The sequence below is a fragment of the Hypomesus nipponensis genome, chromosome 20 (genome assembly GCF_054491055.1).
Source record: "Hypomesus nipponensis isolate SF chromosome 20, ASM5449105v1, whole genome shotgun sequence".
Classification (NCBI taxonomy): Eukaryota; Metazoa; Chordata; class Actinopteri; order Osmeriformes; family Osmeridae; genus Hypomesus; species Hypomesus nipponensis.
This window is the reverse complement of record NC_140380.1, coordinates 5,956,238-5,974,104: the sequence shown is the minus strand read 5'-3', so window position 1 is coordinate 5,974,104 and position 17,867 is coordinate 5,956,238. Positions and strand designations below refer to the sequence as shown.

The 17,867-nt window shown below is 44.9% G+C and overlaps 4 protein-coding genes across 7 annotated transcripts; all 4 read left to right on the top strand.

Annotated features, from left to right (window-relative positions):
- Positions 1 to 20: 20 nt before the first annotated feature.
- Positions 21 to 3,475, top strand: tbl2 (transducin beta like 2). Its single transcript, XM_084683688.1, has 7 exons — positions 21 to 422; positions 808 to 929; positions 1,297 to 1,481; positions 1,574 to 1,725; positions 1,815 to 1,941; positions 2,347 to 2,499; positions 2,878 to 3,475. Exons 1-7 carry the CDS (start codon positions 296 to 298, stop codon positions 3,335 to 3,337), a joined length of 1,326 nt encoding a protein of 441 aa, XP_084539814.1. The 5' UTR covers positions 21 to 295; the 3' UTR covers positions 3,338 to 3,475.
- Positions 3,476 to 3,992: 517 nt separating this feature from the next.
- bcl7ba (BAF chromatin remodeling complex subunit BCL7B a) lies at positions 3,993 to 7,500 on the top strand. Of its 2 annotated transcripts, none has more exons than XM_084683884.1 (6): positions 3,993 to 4,148; positions 4,656 to 4,731; positions 4,836 to 4,923; positions 5,305 to 5,469; positions 5,636 to 5,712; positions 5,935 to 7,500. In XM_084683884.1, exons 1-6 carry the CDS (start codon positions 4,057 to 4,059, stop codon positions 6,019 to 6,021), a joined length of 585 nt encoding a protein of 194 aa, XP_084540010.1. In that variant the 5' UTR covers positions 3,993 to 4,056; the 3' UTR covers positions 6,022 to 7,500. The 2 variants fall into 2 exon arrangements, with proteins under 2 accessions (XP_084540010.1, XP_084540009.1); XM_084683883.1 differs by having other exon boundaries at positions 5,305 to 5,517.
- A 297-nt stretch (positions 7,501 to 7,797) lies between these two features.
- fdxacb1 (ferredoxin-fold anticodon binding domain containing 1) lies at positions 7,798 to 11,066 on the top strand. 3 transcript variants are annotated; one of them, XM_084683903.1, is made up of 6 exons: positions 7,798 to 8,149; positions 8,237 to 8,419; positions 8,550 to 8,706; positions 8,790 to 8,993; positions 9,098 to 9,256; positions 9,408 to 11,066. In XM_084683903.1, exons 1-6 carry the CDS (start codon positions 8,146 to 8,148, stop codon positions 10,687 to 10,689), a joined length of 1,989 nt encoding a protein of 662 aa, XP_084540029.1. In that variant the 5' UTR covers positions 7,798 to 8,145; the 3' UTR covers positions 10,690 to 11,066. The 3 variants fall into 3 exon arrangements, with proteins under 3 accessions (XP_084540029.1, XP_084540030.1, XP_084540028.1); XM_084683904.1 differs by having other exon boundaries at positions 8,232 to 8,419; XM_084683902.1 differs by having other exon boundaries at positions 8,146 to 8,419.
- Positions 11,067 to 11,377: 311 nt separating this feature from the next.
- On the top strand, positions 11,378 to 17,592 carry alg9 (ALG9 alpha-1,2-mannosyltransferase). Its single transcript, XM_084683839.1, has 15 exons — positions 11,378 to 11,567; positions 12,681 to 12,816; positions 13,135 to 13,269; positions 13,650 to 13,720; positions 13,816 to 13,904; positions 14,035 to 14,170; positions 14,317 to 14,404; positions 14,510 to 14,615; positions 14,730 to 14,852; positions 14,968 to 15,122; positions 15,359 to 15,488; positions 15,945 to 16,092; positions 16,199 to 16,328; positions 16,587 to 16,717; positions 16,997 to 17,592. The coding sequence occupies exons 1-15, from the start codon at positions 11,386 to 11,388 to the stop codon at positions 17,118 to 17,120; spliced, it is 1,884 nt and encodes a 627-aa protein (XP_084539965.1). The 5' UTR covers positions 11,378 to 11,385; the 3' UTR covers positions 17,121 to 17,592.
- The last annotated feature ends 275 nt before the right edge of the window (positions 17,593 to 17,867 follow it).

Here is a 17,867-nt window from a genome sequence, read left to right as displayed (position 1 = left end):
GAAAATATTAGTAAATTTACGGTAGAACCCAAAGTGCTTTCGACTTTTTACAAGCTGAATGACCACGACTGTTCTGCAAATCAGTTAGGTTATACGTCGGCAATTTGTAATTGGATTGCTGTCGAAACGGAAATTTTGCATTAACTAGGGTTGTAAGTAAAATCCGATCAAAGCTTTGAAAACAGAAGTTGCTAGATATAACGTTAGCTTAGTCAAGCAAATAATTAGCGTAGCTACACACAGCTCACTCACTAGCTTGCTTCTTATACACTAACGTGGCACAAACTGGTTGAAGATGGAGATAGCAGCTCTTATTGCCTTGACGTTAATTATAGGAGCATTACTTATTTTGGTTGCCGTCACGGTGGGGAAACAGAAAGGTGAAATAAGTGAACAGAACGAACAGACTGAAAACTTGATAGGTAAGTTCTAAGCTAAAGAACATAAATAGTAGTACTATGTCCACACAAGATAGCAGGACGTTAGCGCACTGTCATAACCGTTCTATCTTGTACTTGTGTAGTCCTTTATTGCACTTGTTCCCAAATCAAACAGGTAGTTAACTGTAATATAAGAGCTCTAAATAATAGATGACTCTAGCTCGTTTTAAATGTCTGTCACAGTCCCCTTGATTGGGGGCGTGTCTGAATGCTTGACTCAAAAGGCTCCAAACGTTTTACAATCATGAATATGCAACATTTTGGTTTGTTTTAGAGAACCTTGTACACATGAGCATTTTGTTTTGGATTGGCTGGTTAATAGACTACGGTTGGATTAAGAATATTTACCTTATTGCTTGTTTTGCAGCTGAAGAGAATTCAGTGAAAACTTCAGTTTCCAAGAAACTAAAGCAGGACAAACAACGCCCTCGCAAAGAGAAACCTCAGCAACACACATTCAGCCACCCACTCGTTGCATCCTCACTAAAGGTACATTTAGTTGTGTTTTGTGTGTGTGTTTCTAAATGTGGTAAATGTATTTTATTGCTTCAGTAACGTTTGACAGACAATAAAGTTATCTTACGATATACCCTGGAAATTTGCTTGTTTAGTCAAAAGTCCATAGTATTGTAAAACCTTCAGGCTGAGTAGCTTTTTATCTAATCAATTAGAAATTCCACCTCACACAGTTCTGTTACTGCCAGAATGTGACGTTATTGACCGTCTTGGGTGTCTTTGTGAACTGGCTGAGTCTCGATTATTAAGAGCACTCAAGTTTTTGAAATGAACCAATCTGCACGATTACCACCTTTCACATTGCTCACTGCTCACCTATCAACTGTTCGTCCGTCCCCAGAGTCACAGTGCTAACGTGACATGCCTCGACTTCAGCAGTAATGGAAAATACTTGGCCTCCTGTGCCGATGACCGTACGGTCCGAATCTGGAGCACCCGAGACTTCCTGGACAGAGATCACAAATGTCTCAGGGCTAATGTGGAACTGGACCATGCCACACTGGTTCGCTTCAGTCCGGATTCGAGGTAAATCTTCTTTCAGCACTTTTCAAAACAACAGGAGGATGGGCATCTCTCCATGCCAGGCATTTTCCTCATTGCTTGCGCTTTGTGTGCAGGGCCTTTATTACTTGGCTTGCAAATGGAGATACTATCCGCATCTTTAAGATGATCAAGAAGGAAGATGGGTCCTTCAATTTTAAAGCTGCTCCAGAAGACTTTCCCCAAAGACACAAGGCCAATATAATAAACATTGGAATTGCGGAAACAGGTATGGTGATGGTTACACAATGATGATCCAGATAAAGGGGTTTCATTAAATCGGTCTGTTTCATTAAGTATTTTTATTTAATTTTTTAGGCAAGTTCATCATGAGTGCCTACACAGACACCACCATTCTTATCTGGGACCTTAAAGGAGAGGTTCTGGCCTCTATCAACACTAATCAGATGACAAATTCCTATGCTGCTATCTCACCTTGTGGCAGGTCAGTAAAGTGATAATATTTAGAATGATTGCCATTACATACAATCACTGTAAGACAGTGGTTCCCAAACCTGGTCCTCAGGGACCCCCTGTCCTGCATGTTTTAGATGCTTCCCTGCTCCAACACACCTGATTCAATTTAATGGTCATAAGCAGGCTTTTACAAAGCTGGATAATGACTCATTCATTTGAATCAGGTGTGTTGAAGCAGGGAAACATCTAAAACATGCAAGACAGGGGCTCCCTGAGGACCAGGGTTGGGAACCCCTGCTGTAAGAGAATAAATAAAATGTGACTTTGCAGGTGGAAAATATGGAACAGTTGGCGTTAGTTTTATTTACGTTGAATAAACCCTATTTATGTAGCGTAATGTGAAATACAAACGTTCTCTTGTTTTCAATTTCAGGTTTGTTGCCTCTTGTGGCTTCACCCCTGATGTGAAGGTGTGGGAAGTCTGCTTTGGGAAGAGTGGGGAGTTCAGAGAGGTGTCACGAGCATTTGACCTCAAGGGTCATTCAGCAGGGGTCCACTCGTTTTCATTCTCCAATGACTCCCGCAGGTATGGCTGTGACATTGTGGTTTTGCGTAAATATCTTGCACAGGTCAAGTTGGGGCTGTGACCGGGACCAGAATGTTCTAGAACAGTGGTTCTTAACCCTGTCCTCAGGGAACCCCTGTCCTGCATGTTTTAGATGTTTCTTGGCTCCAACACACCTATTTCATATGCATGGTTGTTACCAGGCTTCTCCAGAGCTAGAGAACGACCCATTTATTTGAATCAGGTGTGTTGGAGTAGGGAAACTAAACGATATGCCATGGACACATTCTTAGATTGAGTTTGTTTCACAAATCAACACTCAATTTGATCAAAGTTCCGTGGTCGACATGTAACAGCCCCGCATTGGGCTTAAACTGGCCAAATCCTCTTTCTCCCTAGAATGGCCACGGTGTCCAAAGACGGCACGTGGAGATTGTGGGACACCGACGTCGAGTACAAGAAACAGCAGGACCCTTACCTGCTCCTGTCCGTACCGTGCCAGTCCTCGGACGGCAGCCTCGTGGCGCTCTCCCCCGATGCCCGCGTGGTCGCCGTCTCCAACGGCTGCGACGTGGCCATGTATGACGCGGCCACGGGCCGGCTGGAGGAGGAGTTCCATGGCGTTCACTGCGTCGAGATCACCGACCTGAGGTTCGACATCAACAGCCGCTTCCTGGTGTCCAGCGGGGACAGGGCTATCCGCGTGTTCCACAACGCGCCGGGCTACAGGGCGGCCATCCGGGACATGCAGGCCATGCTCAAGAAGGCCCAGAACGAGGGGATGAAACAGAGGCTGCAGCAGCAGATACAGGAGGCGCAGAGCGCTCTCGACACTGTGCTGGCCGAACCCAAGGACTAAAGACCCTTTCTGTGTGTTGTGGTGTCTCGCTCTCTCTCTCTTTCACTGCCTCCTCTTCACATCATGGCTTGCAATGACTACTGTCATCGAAGTGGCATTTGCATGCTGGTTTAATAAAGAAATGGTTTTTAAGGAAAATGGCTTTGGGTTGATTGGGTTCATTTCGGTAAACTTACCTCTCCTTTGCCCAGTTTTGTGGACAGCAGATCATCCCTTAAGTGGTGTTAATTAAATCTAGAGGAAGTTGTGGGACTTTATTACTTTAATAATTGCAACAAGCATATATGCTTTGCCAGACCATGTCCAGGAGTCTCCAACCCTGTTCCTGGAGAGCTACCATCCAGACTGTTTACACTTGAACTTAATTTAGCACACCTGATTCTACTAATTAGCTGGATGATGAGCTGAATGAGGCTACATTATTTGCAGTTGAAGTGAAAACTTCCAGGATGGTAGCTCTCCAGGACCGGAATTGGAGACCCCAGTCGCCTCTATCATTTGCTATTTGACGGACATTGTTTCAGCCCGTGATACTGCTATGCCACAGTGTACCCAACTGGTAACTTTATGTAAACGCATGCAAATTCTGGAAAGCGTTGTACAGTAGTGAGAAGTGAATGGGTGTCGAAAGCTCGCGAGATTTGGGGGCTGGACAGCTAGGCTAAACATCCTGTCGGAATAGCACCGGAGACGAATTAAACTAAAACCAAGCAGCAAACATGTCTGGACGCTCAGTTCGAGCGGAGACCCGAAGCCGCGCTAAAGATGACATGAAAAAGGTGATGGCAGCCATTGAGAGGGTCCGGAGATGGTGAGAACAACAATCGTTTTCTTGTGTAACACATCTTGAAAGATTCTCGAAACAGAAGTTCAGCGACTCAAGAGGCGTGGGTTACATAGAATGACAGTGAATGGCGGAGAGTACGACCAATGAGCGTTAATGTGAATCTGTCTCCCCAGAGATGAGGCTTTAACGGTACGAGACAAGTGGCTTGTCAACTTGGGGTGGGACTCGGAAGGGAGTTTAGCAAAGCTAACGTTGCCCACTAAGTCACAAGCGAATACTTGTCAAGGTTGAGGATTAAAGCTCAGGTTTTTATGAGATTGTTATGAACACAAAATCTTATCTCTGAGATTGAGATGGATGAAAATAGGGCCCATACCTGTACTTTCATTTCATCTGACGAGATGATCCTTCCCTTTTGCACTGTCGGGGCTAAAGGCTAGCTAGCGAGTCACGATGTATTAACAAATGCATCCGACCTGTTGAATTGTGTATGTGCTTGCTACACTGGTTGCAAACTTGTATTTTGTGCAGGGAGAAGAAATGGGTTACTGTTGGGGACACGTCTTTGAGAATATTCAAATGGGTACCTGTGGTAGACACCAAGGAAGTGAGTTACTGTATTTTCATCACTGCCTTTTGTACATTAGATGAATATTAAATGCAGCCTACAATGCACAGATATGTTCAGATCCTGTCTCCTTGCGGTTCCAGAAAGACAAAGTTGCGGCTGGTGTGGTCAGGGATCTGAACAACTTCTCAGATCCTAGCTCAGATAACACACATCTGCTCGACTTTAATGGTAAGTAACTACTTCTATAACCCTTCAGACATCCAGCTGATGATACCAACTGAAATATTTAAAAGATGGAAAGAGACTGAAATAAATTATTTTGGGGGAAAAATGTATCAGTTTTTAGGTCAGTGCAACTGCTAATGAGAGTTATCAAGAGTATGGTGTGGCTCAGGGTTCACAACAAAAGCAAAACTTGGGAGAACGGGCCACTAGAAGTCATTTCTTCCAGTGCTTTTCTTCACTAACATGTTTTTTTTTTCCTCCAATGAAAGCCATTGTTGTGTGTGAATTGTTCTGTTCACTTACTAAATACCTCCAAACATGAGCCCGCACCCTCAACGTGGCTTCACAGTTTTCTCACAGTGCCTGTTTTGTTTTCCTCTCCAGATGAGAACAGTAACCAGAGCTCGCTGTCTGACACATACCAGCCAAAAGTAGACAGCAGCAGTAACTCCAGCCCCCTGGCCAGCGAGCCTTTGAGCCCTGTCCACGCCTCTGGCTTCCGCACTGACGACTCCCAGCCTCCCACGTTGGGTCAGGAGACCATGGAGGGTGAGAAGACACACCGACACATACACCTCGATGATCTCATGATTGCAAGTAAGAGGTTTTAGAAGGTTTACCAAAGACCCCCCTCTCAAATTTTGAACAGCAGTTTTGCAAACATTCTCACTTGTCCTCGTCACAAGTATAATAAAAGCAGTATGTCTAATTTTAGAGCCTTCCTTGACATGTGAATTAGCGGATGGACCTCCAACACTGATTAAAGAGGATCTGTTGACCCTCACAGCTCAGGTAAAACACTAAGGATCTGCTACTAATGACTACCAGGCTAGTCATTGTATTTAGGTGCATTTTTTGTTCGTTTTGAAAAACCACTAAAAATTAATTTCATAGGACATTCTATGTTTGTTCTGAGTTCATTGTATGTGCTTTTATATGCCCAACCATGCCTAATTATATCCCTTTTTGCACTTCCATCATCTCATATTCTCCTCTTCTCATATATTTGTACAGGAGGAAGAAGAATGTTCAGGGGCTCCGCCACTAAAGAGAGTGTGCTCCGAGCATACTCCTGTCTTGCAGGTTTCAACCTTGAGATAACACACATTGCACTTGGTATCAGGTTCAAAGTTCTAGTCATTTCCGGCATCGCATTGATTTACTCTATGAATCGAAGAGTCTCCCATTGTTTTCAGGGATTGAGTGGGCTCCAATTCATGGGTGAGTTTATTAGTGACATTTCTGAAGTGATGAGACGTTGGTTTACATGAGTAAACCCAACCTCGCTATCTTATGACAAGCAAGTTGCACGATTATCATTCATTTTTGTCTTTTGACGACTTAAAAAATACACATTTATGGACCATAAGTACTGAGCTTATATTGATATGTACATTTTCATTTGTTATGACCTTGTTTTTGCCATGAAATGGTTTAATGGTTATTTTCCTTTGGCTATTGTGCCTGAATAGATTGAAAACCAAATCTAAAACCAAATAGGCATGGACTATTCCAAGGGTAAAAGTGCAATGAGGTAGAATAAATCTCTCCTTTTTATTTTCCTTGACTGGGAAAGTACTATTGCTGTCAAGAAAATTGTACTTTTTACATAGAAGAATGTGTTATTTATGTAAATGTTGAGATTGCATCAAACTGCAAGTAAATATAGTGAGTTATAAAGAAATACTTACAAAAATAAGCCTTGGATGGTGATCTACAAATGTTCTTGCATTGGCTCTACTTGAGTGAAGTATTTGACGTTTAAATGACAAAAGTGGACATTTGCAAAACTTTTTTTTCTTTTCTTTTTTTCTTATATGGTTGTAATTTCAAATCCTATTGCTTGCCCAATTAAGCATCCTGAATATATTTATGACATTCTGAATACATTCCAGGCAAGTAGGCTATAGCCATTCTGTTTGTTAAATGAGGATACCTTTCTTTAGTGCTCTTACGTCATTATAATAATTAGAATGTATTCATTTAGCAGACACCTTTTGTCTGGTCTTATGTCTGGTATTTATCTCAATGTAGTTAAAAGTAAAGAGAAAATTAAAATGTTTTACATCTCTTTCTGACATTGAGTTTTCATCAATCTACCTTCAGTTTACATTTAGTAACCCATGTGGAATAACTATTGTCATGTTGAACTTGAGCAGTGGGGTGGTAAGGTTTCCTCGGCTTACAATGCATGTACACTGCAACTTGATTTTGATATTTCCAAAGTAAAAAATGGGACATGGTTATTACTTTGTTTAGATTTATCTGTTATGATGTAATCCCTAGTTTGAAAAAGCATACTACTTTACATTACCTATAATTACCAGTGTTTACAATTGTTTTATGTGGGCTCTCATTAAGTTTGTAGTACTCTCGCACCTTACTAAATGTAAGTTTCTAAGGACAACAAATTCAAAAGACTACATTCAGAATCAATGTCTACTTTAAATTATGGTAGACAAACAGATTGTGTTGATACTCATTTGATTTATTTAACAAAGTTGAAAAGTTTATAAAAGCATAATTTGTATTTGATTGTAATATGGAATGAGTACAGTTCATTTTATAAAGGAGTGTGGTATGGCATTGTCTTGTCTTTTGTGGTGTGTGTACGTGCAAGTAGTAGACGAGGACGTCGTTTCTGACAGCTTCAACGCAGTGTACAGTGTGGATTGAATGACTCAAGGAAGGTTTATCATCACTTAGTTCAGAACTTAGTAGTACATAAATTATAAACGATAAATACTAGGTTATACTGTCATACATGCAATATCGTATTTTCTTGCGATTATATCATTATAGTACACAAACTGAAGATACTTATTTTGCATACTCTCAGTCCGTGTATGTTTCCCTCCAGACCCTTTTAATTGTAACACATCGATGCACACGTGAATCTTCAGTTTGGGATTTAGTCATAAAGTTCAGTTCTGCAAAACTATATAACGCGAACCTCTTCAACCCATAATTCGTTTAACAGTAAAGACAGTTTTACTCCAAACATGGATGAAATGATCAAGTTGATTTGAAGCCAACAAATACATTAATATTAGCGGTGACAGGGTAACTCGCAATATGTTCCCAGGCCTTAGGCTAGTTGTGCACTTAAATTGCGGATGCTACTTGCTTAATTTGGAATGAATGCAGATGGTTGGATTACGAGTAGAGTTAAAGTAAAAATGCAGATGACAAATTTCTGAAGGCAAGCAGACATCGTGACAACCTATGGGTAGGCTGGACCGCATGCACACATCCTACTGCACGTACGTTGACATTGTTCAGTGTTCACCATACGTTTTTTTGGTCACCAGAACAGCTATGTCTGGTAGCGGATTGGTGTTGCTTGTTGGAGAGGGAAACTTCTCTTTTGCCGCTGGTCTGGCACAGGAACGCTTATCTATGGGCGGTGGGGCCATCACGGCCACCTGCCTACAGTGCCAAAGGGAGGCACTGCGGCACGAAGGAACTGCCATTAACATCCAGACCATCAAAGATTCAGGTGAGAGAATTGTGTGTGCTTACTGTATCACCACGTTAATGTGATCTAAAAAGTTTTCCATGTTATTGTGGAACGAATGGGTGATCGCCTAATACTCCCGTAAAATGTAGGCTATTTCCAACTACTGCAGGTGGAGAGGTGCTGTTTGAGGTGGACTCGACAAGGCTGGGGGATTGTGAACGTCTTGGTGGTCGCATTTTTGATCTTGTGGTATTCAACTTCCCTCACTGTGGGCGTAAAAGTGGCGTGAAGAAGAACAGAGAGCTCCTCAAAAACTTCTTCCTCAGGTAAAGCACAGCTTTAGCAGAGTCTAACACAACATATATTTATGAGTGTTTAATCATGATACATTTGGGAAATATGTGTTCAGCTGTGTTCAGGTTCTTGGTGAAGAAGGACAAGTCCACATTGCTCTATGTAACGGGCAGGGCGGGACACCTGCTGACCAGCCAATGAGAGAATGGCACAATAGTTGGCAAGTCGCTGTCATGGCAGCCGAGGCTGGACTCCTTCTTAGTGACGTCCGACCCTTTGATGATAAGAAGTTCACGAGCTACAGATGCACTGGATACAGGTAGTTATTTGTGGTTATGGGTAATGGAGGTTATCTGGTGAGCAGATATTTGTCTTACGTGGGAGCGAAGGTGAAGACATGCTTGTGTGTGTGTGTTCTGTCAGGAGCCAGGATAAAGGCTTCCATGTGAACAGGGCATTGACCCACGTGTTCACTCGCGGTCTCCCTCTCGGCACCCCTCGGAAACTGAGAATGCTGGAAACCGTCGGGGAAGAGAGAGTACATTACCACGTACCGGCTGAACTGAAAGACTACATACACAGGTAAGCACAAAACGTACGTATCTTCAAATGCATGTTGAGTTTCAGACAGCATAGCTGATCCCTGCCATGACATCATCCAATCTCCCTCTCTCTCTCTCTCTCTCTCTCTCTCTCTCTCCCTCTCCCTCTCCCTCTCTGTCTTGCTGCCCAGGGACTTCCTCTCTCCGGGTTCTGTCCATCCCGTCAGGGTGACTCAGGACGTCGTTCTGAACAGACTGACAGAGGAGTGGTCTATCTCCATGGTGACGGAGCCCCTTCCCCATGTCATCCGCTTCACGCCCGAGTGTCTGCAGGCCTGTGGCTTGAAAACGGACAGCAGACACTGCTACTGGGTACAGCCCTTCCACACTGAAGCCTCCTGTCGCGCTGAGAAAAAGACCGACCGATCGGCCAATCCACTCGCAGGCCGGCCCACTCCTTCAGACGATGGGGGGAACACCGAGGCGATCGTTGAGGCCCTTGAAGGAACACACATCAGTACAGTCCCGTTTGTCAGAGAAGAGGGACAAGGGGGCATAGATGTGGCGCCTACTGCCGGCCGTGATTGTGAAGGGGAAAGTGGTGGGGGTTTTCTGCTACGTAGTTCCCTGCTTCCTCAGTTAAAGGTGCGGGCACCCCTACCGGTGGATGGGGAACAGGGTGAGGGTGTTTGCAGATGGCATAGAGGATGCTGTGTAGAAAGAGGTGGGGGTGATACCAGTGCTAGGATTACAGAGGACCAAACTGAGGGGTTTATTGGAGCTCTGACAGGAGTCAGTGGCCTAGTCTTTCAGAAATGTCTTATTAGTCCTTGGGCCCAACCTGCCTTTCATCAGCTCCTACTCCGAGGTGTGTTTCCTGCTGCATCTGAGCCTCTCAGAATGCTCGGGCAGAGTTTGGAGGGGCTGCTGACTCCGTACGGGGTTTCCCTCATCCCGGAGCAGGAGGGTCTGGGTCTGACGGCTCAGCCAATGGGCGAGGTCGGCCGGGTTTCGGTGGACGACTTAACCGAAGACATCACCAAGGTGTGTGTGAGTATGTGTCTGAATATGGACCTCCTCGCCACTCTTCTTTTCTCTCTCCCTGATTGGCGCATCCTCTGGTCACATGACCGCCGCTTCCAAAATTTCTTTCAACTCTGCCCGTTGCCGGGGACACCCTATCGGCCATTTTCCTTGTACCCAGTGCACTTTACCTACGACATAAGCTTCTGGGCAGGGTCCAAATGGGATGAGCTGAGCTTTCATGCGGTAGTCAGAGAAGCGAGTAAAGGAACTGTGGAGCAGGTTAAACGCATTGATACCTTCTCACATCCAGACCTGCCTCAGACAAGTTACTGCTACAGGCTCGTCTACCACTCACATACACATGCTCTCTCACACACACTGGCACTCAAACTGCATGCACACTTGCAAACCTTGCTGGAAACATGCTTACATGTTGACATAAGGTAGGTAGGGAATAGTAGGTTTTAGTATTGTTGACAGGAAGTTAACAATGAAGAAGCTGGTCTTGGTTTACTTTTAAACATATATAGAGAATTAAAACTCAGGAATGTAATTGTATCCTTGATGTGGCATGAATTTGGAGTAATATGATGATGTAATATTATGCAAACCTTGATAAACATAATATACATTTTTATATTCTTTTGATGCTTCAGGAAACATGTTTATGATGATGTATTATGATGGAGCTTCATGTATTCCTCTGTATCGGTACTATTTACTGGACTGGTGATGGTGAAATGTGTCTTTTGTATGTTAAGTATTTGAAAATATGTGTGTTCAGTCTTTTGAATGTAAGTAAATATATTATGCCATGACCAAAATGTTTGGTATCATTTGTTGCCAGGACTGGGTGTCCTAACATTTTATCCTACCCGTCAGATTGTCTTACTTTGGCCTCACTGCTCTCTCAAGTTTCTCTATTCAGTGAGCATATAGGCACTTGCAACGTAACACATACGGTATTAGTTAATTGTATTTATGCATTAATATAGAATTTAGTATAAATTGGCACCTTCTGTTGTGTACACTGCAAACCAAAGACATACCAATGAGTGTATATTATATAAATTGTGTTTCAAATCTTAGAAAGATGTGCAGGGCAGAGGTGCCAATTAAGTCCTTCAATGGTCCATTACGGAAATGCACGAAGATGTGGAACCTGCAGGCAGCTCACAATCTTTAGATATGGCGTCAAGAATTCGGCATCGAAACAGGCGAGGAAGCAGACATGATTCAAATAACGTAATCGCCCCAAGTGAAGCTCGGACAGTAAAAGAAGAGAAGGGCAGTGATGACAGCAAAATATCTGACACACGGCAAGAGTGAGTGATAAGCAATAAAGCGATGCCATTTCTGCCGAAAAGCCTTGTAGCTGTCATTCAATTATGTATGGCTAGCAGCTCGGAGCTAGCTATGTGCTAGCCAGTTTTTGACGATTGGCAACGAATGTAAAAGCTATCTAGCCAGTTAGCAATTCGTAGCCTACTACACTCTCAACAACAATGGACTTGCTTCCAAATCCGTGACAGTTGAGCTGCGCTGTTTTATTATCATAGGTACTTTCATGTATCAAATTATATCTAGTTTAGTGCTAGCTAAAACATTATAAACTGTGCAGTCAGTTGCCGTTGTGGCACTTAGCTAGCTAGCTAACGTTAGATCCAGCTTGCCTAGGCAGACGGTGTCATTCATTCACAGGATTCACTGTTCAGGCGTTGCTATTAAATTCCCACCTTCCGAGAAGTCTAGACCTGTCGTTGTAGTTTGCAGGCAGCTAGCTAGCTACTTTATTTGATAATGTTACGAATAACTTAATTGCTCTAACGTTATATTTTATAACTCAGACCATGAAACCGATGAAGTGAGACTGTCACTAGACTTTTTTGCACGGCAAATTCTTTGGTTGGAGTTAAAATAAGGCTGACGTGTTCTTATCGCACAGTTGACAAAAGCAGGCTACTACTAGTTCGTGCGGCATCTGGAGCACGGGTATACAAGGAGTGTGGACAGTGCCCTGATCCAACTTCATGCAACCGATTTATCAGGCTGTCGCATCAACAGATTATTGCATGTTATAATTTACTTTGACTTAATCCTCTTTTAAATCCTTTTTAAAGCACAGGGCATCCCATAATTCTCCAGGCACACACTCTTGCAAAGCAGGAACATCTTTGCATATCATGTACATATCATTAAATATCAATAAAATGATAAAAGGAATGATTCAAACCCAATCGGTCTCCCTCCCAACTTCTAGGTAGTCTCGAGCTTGGGTTACTGGAGATAGTTTGGTTGAGAAAGTTGGCGCACTGCTGTTCAGCCAGATTGCATAAGGAGTGAAATAAGATAAATAAAACTTCACCCATATCGCAACAATGTTCTCATCCTTGCAAGTGTGTTATTTATATGTGAGTCGTGTGTGTGTGTGCGTGCAGGTCAGTGAGTCGAGGAGGGCAGGTGTGGGCTCCGGAGGGTTCCACTGCTTTCAAATGCCTGCTCTCTGCCCGCTTCTGTGCAGCGTTACTGAGCAACATCTCAGATTGCGATGAGACCTTCAACTACTGGGAGCCTGTGAGTTGTCCCATCCAAGGACAAACATCCCCAGCACACGCTCGTGCACACACACACACACTTTGTTGCTTTTTAGTGGTCTTGTCCAACACAAGATTGTTATGGCCTAGTCCCCTTTATATAGAAGTTACACCTATTACAACAAAGTAAATAGCTACGCCCTAACTCGACACCCTGCAGCCATTGAACTGGTGTGATGAATAGTTTGTCGTAAACTTAGCTATATTGGTGTTGAATGTCTTGAATGGAGGCTGGGAGTTGTTTTTGTCAGCGCAAATTCCACATACAAATGTTGTGCTTTTCTGACCTCTTCTGCAGATGCACTTCCTGTTATATGGAACCGGGATGCAAACGTGGGAATACTCTCCTCTCTACGCCATCAGATCCTACGCCTACCTGTGGTTACACGCTCTTCCCGCCTGCTTACATGCACACATATTACAGACCAACAAGGTATGAAATGCATGCACGAGACCTTTCTTATATATGCGTGTTTGGGAGTCAGATGGCTGAGCGGTTAGGGAATCGGGCTATTAATCGGAAAGTTGCCGGTTTGATTCCCGGCCGTGCGAAATGACGTTGTGTCCTTGGGCAAGGCACTTCACCCTACTTGCCTCGGGGGGAATGTCCCTGTACTTACTGTAAGTCGCTCTGGACAAAAGCGTCTGCTAAATGACTAAATGTAAATGTAATGTTTCAATGAGAAACACAGTGTTTCCACAGTGTCTCAGAGAGGCCTTGATTGGGCCTGTGTCCTGCCCCCTTATCCATCATACGCTCTGGTTTACAAGCACTGACGCAAACTCTTATTTCCTCCTGTGCTGTTCTGTCAGGTGCTGGTCTTCTACTTTGTGCGCTGTGTCCTTGCCTTCTCCTGCTGTGTTTGTGAGCTTTACTTCTACAAGTGAGTCTCCTGCCTCCAAAAAGTGGGTTTACAAGCGGCTGTCCTCAAAGGAACAAGTTCAAATATGTGCGTGTGTATATGTGTGTATTTGACAGGGCGGTGTGTAAAAAATTTGGGTTGCATGTGGGTCGCCTCATGCTGGCCTTCCTGGTCTTGAGTTCTGGAATGTTCATCTCCTCAGCAGGTCTGGCTTTTTGCTGTTATTGTGACACTTCACTTTATGTCGTCTGATTTGTCCCATTATCCTAAATAGGACACTTTTTGGACCCAACACTAAATTCTTTCATTTTTTATTTGACTCCCTTTTGCTCCAGCGTTTCTGCCCTCCACGTTCTGTATGTACTCGACACTGGTGGCCATGACAGGCTGGTTCCAGGACTCTCCCCCGTTGGCCATTATGGGTGTGGCAGCAGGAGCCATTGTTGGCTGGCCCTTCTCTGCTCTGATTGGGTAAGAACATAGCTTTTTTTCTTTAATGCGTTTTATGTGTTTACCTTCCATTGTATATGCGCTTCAATTTCAGTGTTTGGTTGATGGCCACATGTTTGAGTATTGTTACTGACTGATATGAACTTTCGCTGGCTTGCTGATGTTAGGATACCGATAGCCTTCGACTTGCTGGTGCTGAAAAAAAAGTGGAAAAGCTTCATCATCTGGTCAGCAATCGCACTTCTGCTTCTGTTGGTGAGAAAGCACTTGTGATTTTACCCCATTCAATCGTTTCATAAACAGAGCCCTGACCCCAACAATGACCCCATACAAGGCTGAAATTGTTCCGTTTCCATCCAGGTGCCCTTAGTGATGGTAGACTCCAGTTTCTACGGAAAACTTGTCATCGCGCCGCTCAACATCCTACTGTACAACGTCTTCACTCCCCATGGCCCTGATCTCTACGGTAACCTGTTCACACATGCGAAGTGGAGCTGATTCCAATGGATTATTTCTGAATTCTGAAATGAATACACAGCAGTGAAAGTGTGCGTGCGTGCGTTTCCCCCCCCCGTCGCAGGTACCGAGCCTTGGCACTACTACTTCATGAACGGCTTCCTCAACTTCAACCTCGTGTTCGTCCTGGCTCTGTTGTCCCTGCCCCTCACCGCCCTCATGGAGACCCTGCTGCACAAATTCAACGGTGAGAGAGGAAAAAAGGGATCTGCGCACGCATGAGACCAGAGGGTTCGTAAACGCTGGGTCTACCGTGCCCGCTTCTTCTAACCTGTCTGTCTGGGGTCTGTCTGCCTTTACAGTACAGAACCTGGGTCGACCCTACTGGCTGACTCTGTCTCCCATGTATGTGTGGATGCTGGTGTTCTTCACCAGACCTCACAAGGAAGAGAGGTTCCTCTTCCCAATCTACCCCCTCATCTGCCTGAGTGGAGCAGTGGCACTGTCCTCTCTGCAGGTACACACACACACACACACACACTTTCCTTTGGGATCACCTGAATTGCACTGTAACCTGACTAGATGGGGGGGGGGGGGTTAGGGTTAATCACGTTCCTATGCAGCCATGGATGGTTCATATGTCGGGCTGTCACGCCTGCCTCACTTCGTGCGGAACGCGGGGCACGCGTGTAGGGATGGGGGGACGATGACGACGACCCCCGCTTTCCTGTGACGCTTTTTTGTTTGTTGCAGAAGTGCCACCACTTCCTGTTTCAACGGTACCGTTTGGAACACTACACGGTCTCCTCCAACTGGCTGGCCCTCACCTCCCTGTTGGCATTCACGCTGCTGTCCCTGTCACGCTCCGTCGCCCTCTTCAGAGGTGACACGCACATTTTCCTCTCGTCTCCTACGGACATTATAACGTTATTGACGTTATTGGTTCATGTGTTCGTGGAGATACTGTATGTTGTCGGGGCAGGGGGGGGATCGTCTGTCAGTCTTTGTGTGCCAGACTGTCGGTCTGACTGTGTGTCTGTCTGTCTGACTGTATGTGTCTGTCTGTCTGACTGTATGTGTCTGTCTGTCTGTCGGTATGTGTCTGTCTGTCTGTTGGTATCCGTCTGTCTGTATGTGTCTGGCTGACTGTATGTGTCTGACTGTCGGTATGTGTCTGTCTGTCTGACTGGGTGTGTCTGTCTGACTGTTGGTATGCGTCTGTCTGACTGTATGTGTCTGTCTGACTGGGTGTGTCTGCCTGTCTGTCTGACTGAGTGTGTCTGCCTGTCTGTCTGACTGGGTGTGTCTGTCTGTCTGACTGGGTGTGTCTGGCCTGCAGGCTATCACGCTCCCCTGGACCTGTACCCAGAGTTCCACCGCATCGCCAAGGACCCGTCTCTCCACTCGGTCCCTGAGGGCCGTCTCGTCAGTGTGTGTGTCGGCAAGGAGTGGTATCGTTACCCCAGCAGCTTCCTCCTACCTAACAAGTTAGTGTGTGTGTGTGTAATGTTTGTGTGTGACTACTACTTTGGTATGCGTTATATTGTGTTCGATTGAAATTGTCAACGTTTGACAATCGGTTGTCTCTTTCAGTTGGCAGCTGCATTTCATCCAATCAGAGTTCAGAGGACAACTGCCTCAGCCTTACGCTGCAAGCCCATTGGCTACTCAGATGATCCCCGCCAACATGAATGACCAGAATCTGGAGGAGCCAACCAGATATGTGAGTATGACAGCTGTGTTGTAGTCATAGGATGGTTGTAGGCTTGGCTGCATGATTTTCGTGTAGTGGTTGGTTGTGAAGGTTGTGTAGTGGTTAGAAGCTGGTTGTGTGATGGTAGTGTATTGGTTGTGTGATGGTTAGAAGCTGGTTGTGTGATGGTTGTGTATTGGTTGTGTGAGGGTTAGTAGCTGGTTGTGTGATGGTTGTGTATTGGTTGTGCGATGGTTAGAAGCTGGTTGTGTGATGGCCGTGTTGTAGGTAGACCTGCGACAGTGCCATTACCTGGTGGACTTGGACACGGACACGGAGACGCCTCTGGAACCTCGCTATGCTGCCAACAAGGAGGAGTGGAGCGTCATCGCCTCCAAGCCCTTCCTCCACACAGCCAAGTATGTCTCCTCACAGGCTCCCATGGAAACAAAGCAGAGTTTGTTTGGACGTTCGTCATGGTGTGAATGGGAAGTGAGCGAGAAGTGCTTGCTGACTTTCCTTCTGTCTCTATTTCTCTTTCTTTCTTTCTCTCTTTCTTTCTTTCTTTCTTTCTCTCTTTCCCTCTCTCTCTCGGTCTCTCTCTCTCGGTCTCTCTCTCTCGGTCTCTCTCTCTCGGTCTCTCTCTCTCTCTCTCTTTCTCTCTCTCTGTGTGTGTCTCTGTCTCTCTCCCTCCCAAGGTCCTCTCCTTTCTTCAGGGCGTTCTACATCCCGTTCCTGTCGGACCAGCGCACCAGCTACAGCCGCTATGTCATCCTCAAGCCACGGCGGCCCAAGCTGCCGAGGAAGCGCAGCCACGGCTGACCCCTGACCCCCTTCTCTCCCCCCCCCCGCCCCTCCCAAACCTCTCCATGCATTCCGTGTGTTTGTGGACGTGCGTGCGGATGTGAAGGTGCGTCTTGACTGTTTATGTGCGTCAAGATTTATCCGACCCTTTAAGGACGTCCGTCCAATCGGTGTCCGCCTTTACTGGGCTGTCGTAAATAGGGTTGTAAATAGGGTTGTCGGTGTGCGTGCGACTGTTTGTGGGGACGTGTATGTACGTTGTGAATGTATGGCAGGTCAAGTATCAAGGCCTGCATGTTATCTCAACTGTGTTGAGGTGTGTGTGTGTGTGTGTACTAAGTGTGCACATCTTAGAGTTGATCTAAGGCGCCACAAGATCTAAATGTGCAGTAAAAGTAGAACGGTTAATACAATTGTGTTTGATGTGACAGAAGGAGAGAGCATGACAAGTATTGAAGTTGAAATGGTCAATAAAGTCAGACCAAACTGTGTTAATGTCTTTTTGTCCGTGAGGCCTTCAATATGTCTTTCTAACACCCAGAGACCCAGGGCAGGTTATTACACATGATTCAAAAGAGCTTTATTGACGAGATTCCCAAGATTATTGATCCAGGGAACATTCTATATATCTCCAGACTATAAGTCTGCTCAAGTTTTACATAAAAATGTTATAACATTTCCAGTTCTCAGCTTTTAAAATGTCTATAGTTTAAAATATTAAATGAACCAAGGCCTTCACTTTAAAACCTGCTTGAAGGCGTATTG

Bases quoted from the DNA above. Each gene is read 5' to 3' on its own strand.
- tbl2 (XM_084683688.1), top strand. From the start codon at position 296: ATGGAGATAGCAGCTCTTATTGCCTTGACGTTAATTATAGGAGCATTA. The intron at 930-1,296 runs GTACATTTAGTT...GTCCGTCCCCAG, and splicing joins TCGTTGCATCCTCACTAAAG to AGTCACAGTGCTAACGTGAC. The intron at 1,726-1,814 runs GTATGGTGATGG...TTAATTTTTTAG, and splicing joins CATTGGAATTGCGGAAACAG to GCAAGTTCATCATGAGTGCC.
- bcl7ba (XM_084683883.1), top strand. From the start codon at position 4,057: ATGTCTGGACGCTCAGTTCGAGCGGAGACCCGAAGCCGCGCTAAAGAT. The intron at 4,924-5,304 runs GTAAGTAACTAC...TTTCCTCTCCAG, and splicing joins ACATCTGCTCGACTTTAATG to ATGAGAACAGTAACCAGAGC. The intron at 5,518-5,635 runs GTAAGAGGTTTT...GTCTAATTTTAG, and splicing joins CGATGATCTCATGATTGCAA to AGCCTTCCTTGACATGTGAA.
- fdxacb1 (XM_084683902.1), top strand. From the start codon at position 8,146: ATGGGTAGGCTGGACCGCATGCACACATCCTACTGCACGTACGTTGAC. The intron at 8,420-8,549 runs GTGAGAGAATTG...CAACTACTGCAG, and splicing joins CCAGACCATCAAAGATTCAG to GTGGAGAGGTGCTGTTTGAG. The intron at 8,994-9,097 runs GTAGTTATTTGT...GTGTTCTGTCAG, and splicing joins TACAGATGCACTGGATACAG to GAGCCAGGATAAAGGCTTCC.
- alg9 (XM_084683839.1), top strand. From the start codon at position 11,386: ATGCACGAAGATGTGGAACCTGCAGGCAGCTCACAATCTTTAGATATG. The intron at 13,270-13,649 runs GTATGAAATGCA...CTGTTCTGTCAG, and splicing joins ACATATTACAGACCAACAAG to GTGCTGGTCTTCTACTTTGT. The intron at 15,123-15,358 runs GTACACACACAC...TGTTTGTTGCAG, and splicing joins TGGCACTGTCCTCTCTGCAG to AAGTGCCACCACTTCCTGTT.